Source organism: Electrona antarctica (genome assembly GCF_951216825.1).
Source record: "Electrona antarctica genome assembly, chromosome: 23".
Classification (NCBI taxonomy): Eukaryota; Metazoa; Chordata; class Actinopteri; order Myctophiformes; family Myctophidae; genus Electrona; species Electrona antarctica.
In genome coordinates, this window is record NC_136804.1 from 2,622,658 (window position 1) to 2,639,918 (window position 17,261).

The 17,261-nt window shown below is 43.0% G+C and overlaps 1 protein-coding gene across 1 annotated transcript; it reads left to right on the plus strand.

The window, feature by feature from the left end:
* Positions 1–1,004: 1,004 nt before the first annotated feature.
* Positions 1,005–9,769, plus strand: tmem229a (transmembrane protein 229A). The gene is made up of 2 exons (XM_079494560.1): positions 1,005–2,073; positions 3,728–9,769. Exons 1-2 carry the CDS (start codon positions 1,492–1,494, stop codon positions 4,268–4,270), a joined length of 1,125 nt encoding a protein of 374 aa, XP_079350686.1. The 5' UTR covers positions 1,005–1,491; the 3' UTR covers positions 4,271–9,769.
* The last annotated feature ends 7,492 nt before the right edge of the window (positions 9,770–17,261 follow it).

Sequence of the window (17,261 nt, forward strand, 5' to 3'; positions counted from 1 at the left end):
ACTTCTATCGCTCTACCATTGAGAGTATCCTGACCTACGCCTGCACAGCCTGGTACTCCAGCTGCACCGACGTGGAGAGGAAGGACCTACAGCGAGTGGTCAAGACAGCGCAGTGGATCATCGGCTCTCCATTACCACACCTGAGTGACATTTACTCAAGCCGTCTCCACAAGCGGGCCTTAAAGATCTCCAAGGACCCCTCACACCCGGACATCACCTGTTCGAGACCCTTCCATCCGGAAGGCTGAAGGTCATCAAGGCCAGAACCAACAGCTTTTTTCCAAAGGCTGTGAAAACACTGCTCAGTTCACATACACGCGCGGCCGCACGCACACACACCCGTGCACAGTGAAAACACTGCTCGGTTCACATACACGCACACACACACACACACTCGCATATGACTGTCCTAACTGGCAAGTGCAATAGCATATGGGCAAATGCAATGGGATATAGTAAATAATATGCAATGGCATATGGGCAATATATTCCCCCATGCCCCCCCCCCCCCCCCCCTACTGATGATGAATTGCACATGAACTTCAGACTCTGTTCCATCTATTTAAATGTGTGATTGTGTGGTCCCCCTTATTTTATAATTTTTTTTATTTTATTGGTGTATTTTACTACTATTTTAACGGTGCATTAGGATACTTATTAATGGATTAAGATGACTTGACTGGACTGGACTATGACGGACTAACAGTTTTATGCCATGAAGTTGCCCCATCGGTGTTTCTTTTTCTTTGTCCTTTGTGTTCTCTCTGTTGATACTGTTATATGTTGTGGTTGCACTAAACGGAATTTCGAGATTGTATATATATATATATATATATATATATATATATATATATATATATCCTTTGACATTATTGCTTATTATAGCTACTTTAACGGAGGCTACTGAAGGTATTACATTGTAGACCGGGATCCCAGAGATTAACACAAATATTTCTGTGACCTAAAATGCATATATCAAAGTGGGGGAGCTTGAACTAAAACATGTTGGGAAGCACTGACACACCCTATTCAGAAAAGTACCCATGCTACGCCAATAAGCTTTCTTATCTAGTAGCCTACAAGTAAACGAAACTAACTTAGACAATAACAGGGCAAAAATCTACCCTACGAGACTAACGAGAGACCAGACCGTAGTAGTGTCTGTTTGTCTGCCTGCCCACACTGCGTGTATCTCACCCCCCGTGTCCACAGTTCTCCAGTTTCCACTTCTCTAGACTCTGGCCATAAAAGATCACATACAAATACACCGACAGGTGATTCAAGGACTCTCGTGATCGGACATCGCTGCGTCGCTGTGGCGGATTTGCATTTTGCAGCGTCCCTGCACCGTTTGTCACACGGCCACACACGGAAACAAAGTCCCGGGAGAGCAGAGGATTGAGAATGCATCGGGACTTAGTTTGAAACCGGGAGTCGGAGAAGGGGATAAAGGGGTGACGACGAACTGATCAATCCGGACTCAGTCGGACCATGGCCTCCCGGTGTAGAGACGGCCCTCGGATCCGCTCAGGAGACACCGGCGTCGGGGCGAAAACGGCCAGGAAGCCCCGACAGCCCCGACCACCACCGGAGGAGCCGCTCGGCAGCAGCGGTGAGCCCGGCGAGGACGCCGTGGAGCCGGCGAGGGAGAGAGAGCTTCCCCGATGGATGAAGCTCTATTTCTACGGGATGCACGGCGTGACCCTGGACGTGTTCCTGTCCGCGCTCCGGAGCTTTTACTCCGACCGCGACCTCCAGCTGGTGGGCTTCTCCTCGCCGTACCTATGCGTCGTGCACGCGCTGACCCACTTCGCCCTGGAGAAGATCTACGCGCAGAAGAAGTGCTTCCGACACCGGCCCGCCGTGTTCCATCTGGTCTTCTACCCGTCCGTGTTCATCGGGCTGCAGATCCTCATCGGGAACATCGGCACCTCTCTGACCGACCGGGTGAGGGTGGTTTCGGCCACGCAGCTCGTCGTTCACTACGTCCTGGCGCTGTACTTCACCCAAGTGTTCCACCCCGGGCTGTCGAGGCTCCACTATAACCCGCACCCACAAGACCTCCTCCACCAGGTATAAGGTTTATTGTTGCGATCGTGATGCATGATTTGATTGTGTTTTCCGACTCTTTTTTTTTGCATTGGACGTTAATTGGTAACCTGTAAATTACCTAAAATAAAATGTGATCATGACGTGTTAGTGGTAGCATTTTTTTCTTTGCCATTATAAAAAGAAAAATGTTTTACCTTTTGATATGGCCAAACTAAGTGATTGTATGGTTGCAAAAAGAAAACAATTACAAGCAGGGACGAATAGTTTTCATAATCCTCATGGGGGCCGTGCCGCAGCCCCCCCCTCTCCCCCCGGGGGATTTTTTTTTTTCACACTAAACTCAAGCGTTTACGTTCTAAACACTTATTTGTAACACTTTTTAAACGTGTCAGTGTTTAGTTTATAAACAGAAGAGCATGTCTAAATGCCATGATTGCAGGCTAGTCCTGTCCGCCTCGGCAGGTTCTGTGTTTTGTCGCTGGGACGGCGGAAGGTTTCAACGGCAGGCTGGCAGCCAGTGTGTTCTTGCTGGTGGTGGACGTGGTTTCATTGTGAACAAGTTGCCTAAGAAGCAGAGTAGCCTAGCCTACTGTATGCATGCATGATACCCTTACCTACCTGGCAGGCTAAGCACCCAGATTAGCATTTCAATGCCTGATCTGCATGTGTACGGGGACAGGCAAGGCAACGCGGTCCACCCCCCACCACCCCCCGCCCCGGACAGTGAGGAAAACAGACGTGTTAAGGTGCCAGACTTGGATGGTTTATAGTGGCGCGATTATACAAAGTCAATGCAAGACGAGAATTGCGCGAACGGGCGCGACCTGATGCGGCACAAACGGGACGAACCGAGGCGAATATATATATATATATATATATTCAGGTCCAATTCCTCATGGGGGCCGAGATCCCTGGTCCAATTCCTCATGGGGGCCTTGGCCCCCCGGCCCCCACAGACTCTACGTCACTGATTACAAGTCTCTATAGTCTCTATAAGTCTTGGGTCTAAAATCAGATTAATCTGAGGTGGAGGAAATACCGCTATGAATAAAATACTGAGGTTAAATTAATGAAAGCTATTGGGTGGAAATCGCCATCCCCATGACCCCCAAATGACGCCCCTGCTGTAGGCCTACCCCCAGGTCAGTGGTGTAAAAAGTAGGAATTTATTTACTAAAAGTATCAATACCGCTGTTAATAAGAGTCCTTTATTCAACATTCACTTGAGTCTAAGAGTTCAAAAGTATATTAGTAGGCCTAAAAGTAGGCCTACTAATTATTTAGAATATCCCATGTCACAAGTTTATATCTAAATATGAAGTAGCTAAAGTGTTCCAATTGTAACGGAGTAAAAGTATAGGCCTACAACATTTGCCTCTGAGATGCTAGTGGAGTAGAAGTAAAAGTACTTAACCCATTTTGGGCGGGAACCCCTTTTGGTGTTAGCATTATGTTATGCTTTAGCTATTGAAAAATAGCAGAGTGGCGCGCTACGAGCTTGTAGGTCTGCTATTTTTGAAAAAATGACTGACATAGAAACATAGCTTTTTCAGAAAACTGTCAGGATGTAGAAGACATTTTTAGAATCTGATCTTTAATGGGTTAAAATTGGAAACATTTCCAGTAAAGTAAAAGTCACTCAATAATTATTGAATCTGCACCTCTGCTGCTCCAGGTCAAGATCACCCCGACGGGCAGCGTCAGTATCGGCAGCGGCTGCCTGCCCGGCGTCGTGCGCTTCCTGTTCTTCGGCATGCACGGCTTCCTGGACGAGGTGATCTTCACGTCCGCGTTCAACCTGGTGGAGCGGCGGGACGGGCGCATGAGCGGCCACACGTCGCTCTGGTCCTTCCTGGTGTACGGCACGTGCAGCGTGGCGGTGGAGAAGCTCTACCTGCGCCTGCACTTCGCCAGAGGGTGGAGCACGCTGCAGAGGCTCCCCGTCTACGCTGGGCTCATCTATCTGTGGGAGTTTTGCTGGGGACTGGCGCTGAGGCAGATCGGTGCCTGCTCGTGGGACTACTCGCACTATCCGCTCAACTTCATGGGACTGATAACGCTCCTCTACCTGCCCGGCTGGGTCTGCCTGAGTCTCTACCAGGACGGGCTGTTTAACATTTTGCTGAGGGTCCGATGCACCAAAGATGACGAGGGGGATGAGAGCGGGGCGAATGATGACCGGCACCACGACGCTGTCAATGGGAAAAAACATATCTAACAGGGATTTTTTAATCACTTTTATGTCATTTGTATTAGCTCAGTGGTTCTCAACGTGGGGTGCAGGGACCCATGAGGGGGTTCCAAATGTCCAGAACTCTTGAGAGTGTACAAACGGGAACTAAATGGACCCTTAAAAAGTTTGAGAACCACTGTATTGGCTTATTGCACTGGACGACAACTAATTAATAGTAGCCCAACAATTATGGGGGCATTTAATTTAATTAGTTATGAATTTGAATACACCTTATCATGATATATTAATTATGAAACCAAATGGGGCTAATAATAAAATAATATTAAAAATAATAAAACAGGCTTAAATCAAGAAGCTGTGATCGGGGCTTTTTATTTGGACTAAAGCAGGAGAGCACTGATTCCCAGTGAAATGTATCCAGAGAGCTGTCTGAAGCTGCTTTTAGCCGGGATTCTCTATAGACCTTGTTGGGTGGAATAGTGTTGCTAGGGAACAACGTGAGCTAGTCCAACTTTATTTCCCGTCGGCCAGGCCTACTGATTCTCACAAACACTGCAACAGGAAATCAACCTTTCCTGTTCAGCTACTGATATTCACAAACAGTGCAACAGGAAATAAACTTAGAAAGTTTAGGTTGTTAAAGTATGAAGGTTTTTTTTTTATTTTTTTTAAGCTTACTAGTCTAATACTAGGCCTCACCCAGGTAAAAAAAAATAAAAGCACCTTACTAACATATTAGGCAGAATAGAGTCGTATCCTCACTGTCGGCTGGAAAGCCAAGTATGTCCAAAACCGTTACTTTTCTGGAAATTGAAAATGTATGATTTAGTTACAAGCTCTTGCTAATACCTTTCATTGGTTAAATATTCATAAAATTGCACACACTTTATAACCACTTTCACTTTTAAAGTGTGCAACAATGTTGTGCGACGAAGTAGGGCACTAATATTTACGAAAGAAATCATCAAACGAAATACGGACAAATCGGACATACAAGGTTTCTGCCCGACAGTGACGATACAAGACAATGTAGCGGCCGGGCCACATAAGGGATGAAAGAAAGATCCACATCGCACTATTCTGAAAAACAAATTGACATAGATAGCTCAGACATTGATCAAGCTCAGAATTGCCAGCCATGGTGTAGGACCACGTCATGTGGTGAAGTGTAGAGTCCCTGCATTTAACCTGTGTGTCCATACCACACACAGTCCAGTTTAAAGCGGCAATACGTAACCTTTATGACCACATTTCTACTGCTCATCCAAAAATCAGTCCCTGCTTGGCCAAGGGGAGATGTTGAACTCATGAACCTCAGGCAGTACTACTTCACCAGGTGTCCTATACCGACACCAGAGTACCAACGGTCTCAATGGAAGAGTAGGGAGAGGGAGACCACCTCCCACCACTGTATGTGCTAGTTATGTTGTATAAACATATACGTCGCCATACAGTGGTTCAGTTACCGGTAATTTAACCGAGAGAGAGAGAGAGTAAAAATGGTCACCGAGTTAAATGAACAGTGCTTTCTAGTAAAGATATTGTGACCATAATATACATTTTCTTTTTAGATTTACCAAAAACATTTCAAAAGTAAGAAATAGCGGATCTACAAGCTCTCAATGCATTGGGATGGGACACGAGCTTTTAGATCTGCTATTTTTTTTTAAAAACATTTATGAAGTATAAAATAAGGCTTGAGTGATTTAAAAGAAAATACTTATGCCATATCACAATATTAATATCAATATGTCCATATAAAAGCGACACATTGTCCAACCCTACAATCCTAATGTAGTGAACAATGATGATTATTGCAGCCATTTAGATTTTTGGTTGGGATTGATTTCTCATATTTGCCAGGCCTGTTGAACCATTCAGATCATGATGGTTGAAATGAAAGCTGCTCTTTGTGGCGAGGGGAGAAGACTGTGATGTGAAAAGCTGCTGAACAGGATGTGGCAGATGGTTGATGCAGTTAAAACTACCCACATCAACTGGCATGATAAGACCTGTCGTCCCTGTTTTGGGCACATGGTTATAGGCACGCTTTAAATGTTCAAAGATTTTCAAAAACAGCACATTTCTAAGCTCTAAGCTCAAAACGCCTTGTGCTGTGACGTGAGCTTGTATATTGGCAATTTCTGTTTTAAAATGTTTGAATAAGGCTTAACCCCATATACACAACCCCACACATTCCACAATTAGCAAAAATAGCTGTTAAACAAGCTCACAATACATTTGGCACATTGTTACATAAACATAAAACATAAATGCTCAGAATAGGGACACCATGTTGAAAAGTGGTTAAAATGTATTAACTGGCATATTTAATTCTGGCAATGCCTACTATTATTGTCTTCTCTCTTATTAGAGGAAAACAAAAAAAGGAAAAATAAACCGTCATCTTGACTAGAGTGCAACTAGAGTAGGAAATGAACACCAGGCAAAGACTGCTGTCTATTTTGCTAGTCTATCTTATCCTCTTTGGCATGTGACCAGAAGGCCCTATCCTGTTCTGAAACCTGATTGGCTGTGACAGCATTGTGACCCGTCAATGTCGGTGTGTGTGTACAAACTACAAGCCACTGTTGTAGCCAGTCAAACAAAATCCATAGTTTCCTGCTCTGTGGTACAACACGTGTTTAGAAAATCCAAATGGTCAATGTCCCAGTTCACGCTCGAGTGACACCACAGTCCTCCCCTTTTGTGTTTCTCTTCTAATCTGGAGTTTTGGAAACGTGCCAGTTCTCAATTATCTCAATTATCATTCATACTCTCTACACCGGTGGTTCGCAGGAGATGAGGAACAGTTATAACCACTTTAACCCTATTTTTATTGCGACCGTAGGTCGCATTTACTATGATATGAAAACCTGCATCTCCCATTAGTTAGTCACCTACGCCATATATGGTCACGCCTTGTGACATCACGCCTCCATATATGGTCACGCCTCGTGACATCACGCCTCCATATATGGTCAAGCCTTGTGACATCACGCCTCGTGACATGTCACGCCACCATATATGGACTCCATATATGAAGATCACGACACTGACCTCATCTAACCCTGGATAACCATACATGGAGAAGACTGGATCATCACCTAGATCTGCATGTGAACCGGCCAGCAACTCTACATCTGACCTCAAACCCTTAGATCTCGATATATGGAGCTGACCTGTTCTGACATTCCATATGTTGATTCCTTCCCATCCGTCCTTCCTGTTATGACATTCCATATGTTGATCTGACCTCATCAAACCCTGTACACTCAAGACACGCTCCATTTATGGCCAGTACATAATTCATTCCATGATATGTTGATCTGACCCCCCCATGCCAAACGCCAGCGCTCGCCCAGCAGTCTGCCGTCACCCAGGCGGATGTGTGCACGCGACCTCGCCCTAAACCCTCAGGGCGTCTTACTGGTACTTGGGCTATTCGAAAATAGCTGAGCTACAAGCTCCGAACGTGTCACATCATGCGATATGTTGTGATCTTATAGATCGGCTATTTTCGGCAAAGCGATTTGGTCTGTAGAGGGAATATACTAGCTAGTACAAAGCCCTGGGGCACCCCAGTCAACTTGGGTTTAATTTAAGTGGTTAAGTTGGTGGTTAAAATGAGAAAATAACTTTGAAAATATTAATGCACAAATTATGGGTCCAACTGGCAACAACAATGGAGAATTAAATGTAAAACCAAGGGCCTCACGTACTGCCATTTCTAACTAGCTGATGTAAATTATCTAGTTAATAGTTCACATCTTCTCATGGATTTAGAGATATGAATACCATTCACTTATTACTTTTAAAAACTAAAAACTTAGGTTAACCAAAATGCATTGTGGTGTGTCTGATTTGGGTCAGACCTGTCTATTAGTATTTCAGCATGTTCTTTATTGTAAATCATAACTGCATGAAAACCATCCGGAAGGCGTTTCATTCATTCCAAAATGTCGTGTACCCATTTTTAGGGAACATCAATTTAATGAATTATTAAAAGGTAATTGTCCGTCGACAAATATGTTATTTTGTAATATTTTCAACCTGGTGAACGGGCATTATTATTATCGTTTGTAAAAAAATAAAAAATAAAAACAAACACTGGGTATGGGACATTTAGGAACGGAACTCTTCACTTGCACTCAAGCACTTATGACCTTTGAAAAATGCATGATGTGTCCAGTGATATCTATGTATATACTGTACTCTATGTAGCAAGTGCTTGCCACTAGCACAGTGCTTCCCGGGGGGGGCATGAGGCCTTAATCTGTTTGTTGCATAAAAATCATCATTGCAACATGGTTCATTACATATATTTTTAAAGTAAGAAACCAAGGAAGGAACCACTGCACTAGAGAACTGGGTCAGGACCCCATGTGTGGGTCCCTTTATTTGTTTTATGGCTTTACTACATTTTCAAAAAACATTCCCACCAAAAAAAGCTGCCTTTGTAACGAATTTAAAAAAAAAATCAATTGTTTTTTTTTTTAGTAATTTCATTAAGAAAAAAACAAAACAAAAACAAAGACATTTAGCACGGATCTGCTATTGTTATTAGCTTGGGTCCCGGGGAGACATCAAATTGCTCTTTTGGGTCACAGGCTAATACGTTTGGGGAATCACTGCACTAGAGGGATTGGACAAGCCACATCATGAGATTTTACTGTGACCTTTAATCAATCAATCAAAGCTATGCTGAAGTAGCCTGGCTTACATGCCTCTCTGGACTCTCCATCATGTTGTCGCTGTCAGCATTATAAGCCAGGCAGGGCTGCCTGGAGTGCCTTTCTGTCATGGGCAGCTCTCAACTCAAAAGAAAAGAGAGAATACCATTATAAGACCTGTCTTCATTCCTACTGGTGTTTTTCCAAAAACAAGAACGAGGATGAAAGAAGCCAGCTCTGTAAAGAGAGAGGCTTCCGTAATCGATGTGCTGGTTTCACATTAAATTAAACAGATTTTTAAATCTAGCCCTTAAATTAAAAACATTGTAACAACAATTTACTGGCATAAACATGTACCTACATTCTAACGAGGCTTTGGAATACCAGACTCACCAGAGAATAGCATCCCTAAGGCCATGTTCCCTAGCTGCCGATTCATTCATGTGCACTGAATGCGTCACTGTACTATACAAGTGAAGGCTGTGGTTAAAGTCTACACGTTTTGCAGATAAATAATGAACAATGTGCTAACATGACATAGAAACATAGCTTTTTCAGAAAACTGTCAGGATGTAGAAGACATTTATAGAATCTGATCTCAGGTCAAAATGGGTTAACTAACGCAATGTGATTTTCATAATGTTGATGATGTCTGAGGTGGGTGGGTCCTTCATGGCTACCTTCAGGATGTTCACTGACGTAGTGGACGTAGTTTTCCCTGCCGGCCTGCCCCCATCCCCGTTTTCTTCTACAGGCAGGGCACATTTTTCACAGATTTTGCCCCCCACCCCCCACGATATATGTTTTTCTTTTTTTTGGGGTGAACTTTCAGGTTGACATTAAAGAAGAGTACCGCAAATGTCCATGTATTGTTGTACTTTAATATATTTTGATGAAGAAATACTTTTCAGGGAATGTATTATTTCGGGTAAAATATACCCAATTGTGTGACAATTTTCAACACTGGTGTTCTAGGAGGACTAATAATTTGTACTCGGTTGCACAAGGCCATCACTTTCCGATAAGCTGATTTTACAGCTTCAGTAACATGCGACATGGATGTGATGCATCATTTAGCTTGAAAACCGTCATGCTAAATCATTAGGCATTAAAGCTAACCCCTATATACTTTTGGTAAATCTTGGCAGAATAGAAACGTAGATGTCCATTAATAGCAGCCTGATGACTACAACTGATATTACACTGCTATTGTTTCAGAGTTTGTTCACAAAACGAAACCTACTGTAGTGTCACCAAAACTATTGTTAAAGGACCACTTTTCAACATCTCTTCATATCATTGGTCCTCACTAATGTTCATGATAAAACACCACCATTTTTTCCTACTCAGTCTGTGTCTCATAGGAGGGCTTTGGGCAGTTCGGACACCCGTCCACCAGTGACATCATTAGGCAGATTCTTTTTCAAACAAGATTTGTTTTAAAATATATTTAGATTTGTATTATCGTGAGAACGATGGCTTCAACCTTTGCATTGCAACTTTTCAGGAAAAGAAAGCCTGCCGTTTCTATTAGCTTGGATTCACCATCGATGATGTCACTGGTGGACGGGTTTCTGAACTGCCCACAGCCCTCCTATGAGACACAGACTGAGTAGAAAAAAATTGTGGTATTTTATCATTAGTTAGGACCAATTATAGGAAGAGAAGTTGAAAAGTGGTGAACGTTTGTTGAGTCTAAAAAAAAGAATCAGAAAAATTACTGTAACTATTCCTGCTTTTCTTTGCATGGAGCATAACTTGAGTTGTTGAATGTTAACTTTGTTCAGTTTGGGCCCTTTTTTACAGCAACCATTTCGAAAGGTAATAACATTAATTTGCTACTGGTGTTTCTGTTGACTGTACAGGAGTACAGTAACTTACAGTAACTACATACATACCTACCTACATACATACCTACATACCTACAGTTACCTACAGTAACTTGAATAAACAGAAGCACAGTGCATTGTATTTACAGTAGCTGTATCACAATGTTTGCTGTGAAAGAAGTCTCTTTAAATATACTCTTATCTAAAACTAGTTTCATTACCAACAAAATAGACGTTCCACATTGCTTTGTTGCTTGCTTGTGATCAATGTATCTTTATTCACTTCCTGGTAAGGCTATATGCAAATAAGGAAAGGACAAGACTTTCCGTTTCCTTGGTTCTAAACCTGTTCTGGCTCTGGCATGTTAAGTGGTCAGTTGGGTGGGCCACATGCAATTTCAGAGTAGACCATTTTTTAATTTGAATGATCAATCAATCAATATTGTATTCCAGCTTGGATCAATGTAACTAATTTACTTTAAGTTCCTGTTTATTTGTATTACAATGAATTAAAGATTATATTTATTTGTAGTATCCTCACTGCCCACCAGTGAGGATACTACCACTTACCACTGTAATAGGAGGCAAACTGGACCCGGACGTTTGTTGGAATGCATTTCAGTCACTCAGAGCCGGCTGGACCAGCTTATGGAAATAAACAAGACTTGTTTTTTTTTTACTTCATAATCAGATCACGGAAATAAGACATTCCACACTTGTTTTCTGTTGCTTTTCTTTCCCCCGGATGTGCTCCCCATAATAATTATTGTATTGAGGGATCAAAATGAGCACAGCTGGGTAAGTTTACGACTGTCTCCTGAACTGACACAGGCAGTGTTGTCAAGACTGCTTATTATAAGGTAGTGCTTATTTGCTCGTTTCCAAAGTGAAGTTGCTTATTTGGACAAACCAGTTAAACCAGTGGTTCATTTTCATGTCATGTACACCCAACCTATTTGTCCACTGACCCAGATATACAAATATTTTGTGCCTAGGGAGCCCCCATACAAGATTTGTGTAATTAAAATGTTTCAAAGAATATATAATGTAAAAGTGCTGGGGGCCTCGTCCGACCTCCTGTGTGTGTGTGACCATGCAGACTAGTCGCTATTTTTAAGTATGGGTAACTGCAGGCGAGGAGTCATGGCGAAGATATTTACAGTAGGAGGTGCTGAACGTTTAGTAGGGGGTGTGCCCTAAAATGCATGTGCACGCGCATTTTCACGCATGACAAGTGGCTTTTACTTTCCCTCTCCACACGCATGAGCAAACTGACACAGCACAGGCAGTTAACCTGGATAAGGCGCAGATACTGTGATACAGCATATTTATTAGGCCTATAGTAACAGAAAGTGTTTCAAGATAGTTGCTCTGTTTGCATGTGCAGTCTCTCTCTCTCCAATCAGAACCATAATAATATAGCTGCAAGCAGCGATAAGGCGGGACCAAGAAAGAAGACAATACGCAATAAGAACAATATGCACAAATAAGAATCACAGGCTGAGTTGTCGTTACCCGGATTTGAACACACAACCTTGTGGTCTGAAGGTGAGAGCTCAACCGACTGAGCTATCTGGACAGTCAGTTGTTTCATTGTAAACTGTAACATCATTCAGTGTTTTGGTAACAAAACATCAAATAATAATGATAATTAACCAATAGCCTATATTCCCATTGTTATCACAAAGTATCTTTCTCTCCATTCTCATACGCCCTTTTAAAAGATTTTGTGTTATGGACCCCCATAAGAGAAGATTTGTTTTGTGATTATACAATTGTGGGTAGGTCAACATTGAACACTCACGTTTTTGCGGCCTGGAACCTCCCTCAGGGATCCCTGCACTTGAAAGCCAGGACCTTAGATCATTGACTAGGTGGAGTGACCTATATCCGCACATAACACTGGGGAAAGTCATGGGCATCACTTCCTGTTGTCAATCTATCTATTTGAGTGATCCGTGTCAGTCTACAATACAATACAAACACTGTGAGAACCCAACCTGACAGAAATGGTCATATTTGTCTGCCTACTTACCCTACAATATCTCCCTCTCTATGCATTTGATGTACCGGTATTTACCTTTCTTATTAATGCTTAATGTAAGTGACTCTGGAAAACGAGCGTCTGCTAAATGCCTAAATTGAAAATGGTAAAGTGTATTTCAAGGGACGGTGGGCAACCGTGTGAGTTATTATTCTACAGTTCAGACTAGAGCCTGCAGACAAACTGGATTGTGTAGAATCTACACAATCCAGTTTGTCTGCCGGGGCGGCGGTGGCTCAGGGGTAGAGTTTCCGGATGGTAACCGCAAGGTCGCCAGTTCCAACCCGGGCTCCCTCAGAGTTAGAGTCGAAGTGTCCTTGAGCAAGACACTGAACCCCTAATTGCTCCTGATGTGCTGGTTGGTGCCTTGCATGGTTTCCGCCGCCATTGGTGTGTGAATGGGTGAATGTAAAGCACCTTTATATAAATGCACCATTTACCATTAACTCTAGTCTGAACTGTGTTTGGCCTCCCTTACTGCAGGCAACTTGTTCACTATACCTACTGCACCAGATAAGATGACAATCATGAAAAAAGGACATGTTTTAAAGGCGCAGCTCAAACCTATGTGTTATTGAGACACACTATGACACCAATGTATTCATCCATAACATTGAAAAGAATCGCTTTAGGCATTAAACTGCCAGCCTTATTCCGACCTGTGCACATCGGTGTTGTGGTTCAGTTTATGTGTGTGTGTGTGTGAGCATGCTGTCACCTGACACCTGGGCTCTTACTACCTTCACTATGGAAACCATCCCGAAATGAACACAGGCACACAATCACACTTTGCACGTTTGTTTGCATACATTGTGTCCTCTGTGTGTGTGTGTGTGTGTGTGGGGGGGGGGGGGGTCGTAACTTTGGTAGCCTACTATGACACATGCACAAGTTGCTTGTGGGGCTTAGGCGCGATTCATACTCCTATTTTAGAGCCGAATAAAAGTCGGTTCGGCTCTGTAGAGCCTACAATGTGACGTCATTTGAGGTTCGGGGGGGGGGGCGGGTACCGTCCTAAAGTCGGCTCTTCGGTGCTACTGAAAATTTCTGACGAGCCGAAATCATTTCGGCACTACAGCGCCGAAACAGCGGTAAAATAGGAGTATGAATCGGCCCTTAGAAATGTCCGGCATCTCCAAAAGGAGGGCCAAGGAGTTACTAAGGCATCAGCTATTAGAGGAAGCCACTCGATTTGGAGGAGGCGTTTGCTTTTATCTGTGATTCTGCTGTATCTGACAAGTATGTCAACTGTAATGTTATGTAATGTTCTGCTGTCTGACAAGTATGTCAACTGTAATGTTATGTAATGTTCTGCTGTCTGACAAGTATGTCAACTGTAATGTTATGTAATGTTCTGCTGTCTATCTGGCTCTATGCATTTGTTCCATGTCTGACACTGCATTGGCGGTGTTAATGTTAATGCATTTGTGTGTGTGTTGAGGTTTAGAATACAGAGCCCAGGTGTCATCTAAAGTGCAACACACACACACACACACACACACACACACACACACACACACACACACACACACACACACACACACACACACACACACACACACACACACACACACACACACACACACACACACACACACACACACACACACACACACACACACACACACACACACACACCTCTCCAACAGTTGCTCTTTCACTCTGCTCATCTATTTCCAGGAACAGCATTGATGTTTGCGTGTGTGGTGTCAGTTACATAACCTGCTGAGACTCAAGGTCATAGTTATCCTAATACAAACACAACACTGACACTCCATGTTTTGGTGGTGCGTGTGTGTGTGTGCATAAGCGACAGAGGGAGTTTACATGATATTGATATGCATGTGTATTTTGCGAAGTACACTTTTCAAGCTATGTGCAGTTTGTCCGAGCACTCAGAGATCATAGCCTTAGGCCTATCTCACAGCCCTTCCCTTTTCTGAGCTAATGGTGTTGACGTGACGTCACTCCATAGACATTACATGTTAAAGGACCTACATTCAGAAGCCATAAACAACGTTTTTTCTGAAGGTAAACTTTATTCTATTTGTTTTAGCTGTCTTACCATCTTGTTTTCTTCATAATAATATTGGCCTTTTACATTTTAACATTTGGAAACGGCCTTAAATGGTGCAGAGGAAGCCGGTATAGGGATGTACTGTAGCTCTGGTCCATAGCCTTACTCATGGCTATTATTGTAAAATACCTCACGTGCAGTGGCGTGCACAGACATTTAGAGGGGCAGGTGCTCAAGTTAAAAAAGGGCACCTTGTGCAGCGCGTGGAACCGGCCGGTTGCCTTAATCTATTTTGGGCGGGAACCCCTTTTGGTGTTAGCATTATGTTATGCTTTAGCTATTGAAAAATAGCAGATCTACAAGCTCATAGCGCGCCACCGAGTGGCGCGCTACAAGCTTGTAGGTCTGCTATTTTTGAAAAATAAAAATAAAAAAAGAAGGAAAAACCCCCTTTTTTTTTTTCTTTTTTTTCCAAAAGGGCACATTGCCAAAAGGGCAGGGGGTGCTCTAGCACCCCCTAGTGTCTATCTGTGCACGCCACTGCTCACGTGTGGTTAACAATGACATGGCAATAAATGATTCATCCCACTGTAGCCACTTATCCAGATGATTGTACTATTTATAGACAGAGTTCAGCTTCAACCTTTTTGGTGAAGTGAAATACAGTGAAATACTGGTGCTCTGGCTCTCAATGCACTCATACAGTGTACATTATGTATACAATATATTGCAAAACCAAACTGCCAGGTCAAACGCCATCCCCGATTAAATATGTTACAGTCAAATAAGCCGGATGCTATGTGACAGGACAAGGAACCAGATTCTCAGTCACATGGACGGAAGCGTCATTTTCTAGATGATCAGATAAAGTCTCATTTTTAAGCGGTGCAACCACTTCCTTAAGTGACTATGTGTGTGGGTGGCTGGCTGGCTGGGTGGGTGGCTGGGTGCGGCACGAAAACAGCATGGTTGTTTTTCTCTACCTAACAACCTAACACACACACAAACACACGCACATATTAACTGCATATATGGTATATATATTTTGTGTGTGCCAGTACAGTACAGTACAGTACAGTGACAGTACAGTGGAGGGTACAGTAGAGGGACCCCCACACGGTAACTCTGTCATTTCTCAACCGTTTCGGACGCGGGGTGGCTCGCCGGAATCGGGCCGGCACCCTGGGTGCGATCCTGTGGGTCTGGCACTCAGGTATGATACCTGACGAAGACCCACAAGGGTTGAAAAGTTGTTCATTAATGAATTTTCCTGGGAGCAGAGAAACAGTGGACATCCCTTCCTTTTCATTTTTAAGATTCCCATTGAAAATGAACCAATTCAAACACAACGGTACTGTCTCTACACAACAGTACAACATTCTCCGGATCTAACACAAAGTAAAGCTATTAGATCATTTTGTATTTGAAGCAGTTAAATGAACAGGCCCCAGCATTCAGTCACCACCATACTCTCTTCCGTTTTCTTTGCAACTTAATAAAATGTCCTTATTTCCTGCTCAACCCTGCTGCATGCTGCTATTTCTGTTTCACCATGAAGACAAAGCAGAGATTAGATTAGAGATATGGCAACAATGGCATCTCGCCTGTGTGTGTGTGTGTGTGTGTCAGTCGTTTATTTACATACTCAGTCAAATGACTGTATACAAATGCCCTGTTGGTAGCCTTTGATTGATTGATTGAAGAATTTATTAACAGTTTGCAGAATTACAGTACATTTCAAGCACAAACTCAATACAAAGGCTGTTAACTGTGAGTGGACGACCCAATTAAGCATTACACTTGTTTCCAATAGGGTCCACCATGTTCAAATCATCAAAACATTTAGAGACGTACAAATAGACACTTCTATATAGACAAAGAACAGTACAGGAATTCATCATAATGGAGGTAAAAAGGGAAAAGAAACATATACAGTGAGGGGAAAAAAGGGGGGGCGGTGGGGGGGGATTCAGATTTTACGGGGGCCAGTTTCGAATTGCAGCCATCCGTAGGTGCCCTTTGAGAGCGGTTTTGAAAGAGTCAAGGGATTCGCATGTCTTAATGACTGTTGGTAGGGCGTTCCACATTTTGGTGGCATAGGAGCGAAAAGAATTTAGTCCCTTGTTTGTGCCGAATCTGGGTTGCACTCCCTCTGGTGTTGTGGGTGTGGGCCTTGCATAGCCACGCGATCACAGATCTCCACCTACCTTCATGTTGTCACGATGCAGACTGACGTGCGTAAAGAGTGTCAATGCTTACAAAAAGCTTCTATCCGTCAGCTGGCCATAAACAAGGACAACAAGAAAACAAATGCAAAACAGACTGACTGAGAAGCTGACGGATGTGCTTTCACTACTTTATTATTAATATATATAAATATGGTATGATACATTTTGACTTTAATAACTTTATTATTTTTATATGTAAAAATCATCGAGAAGTGAAAGCACAC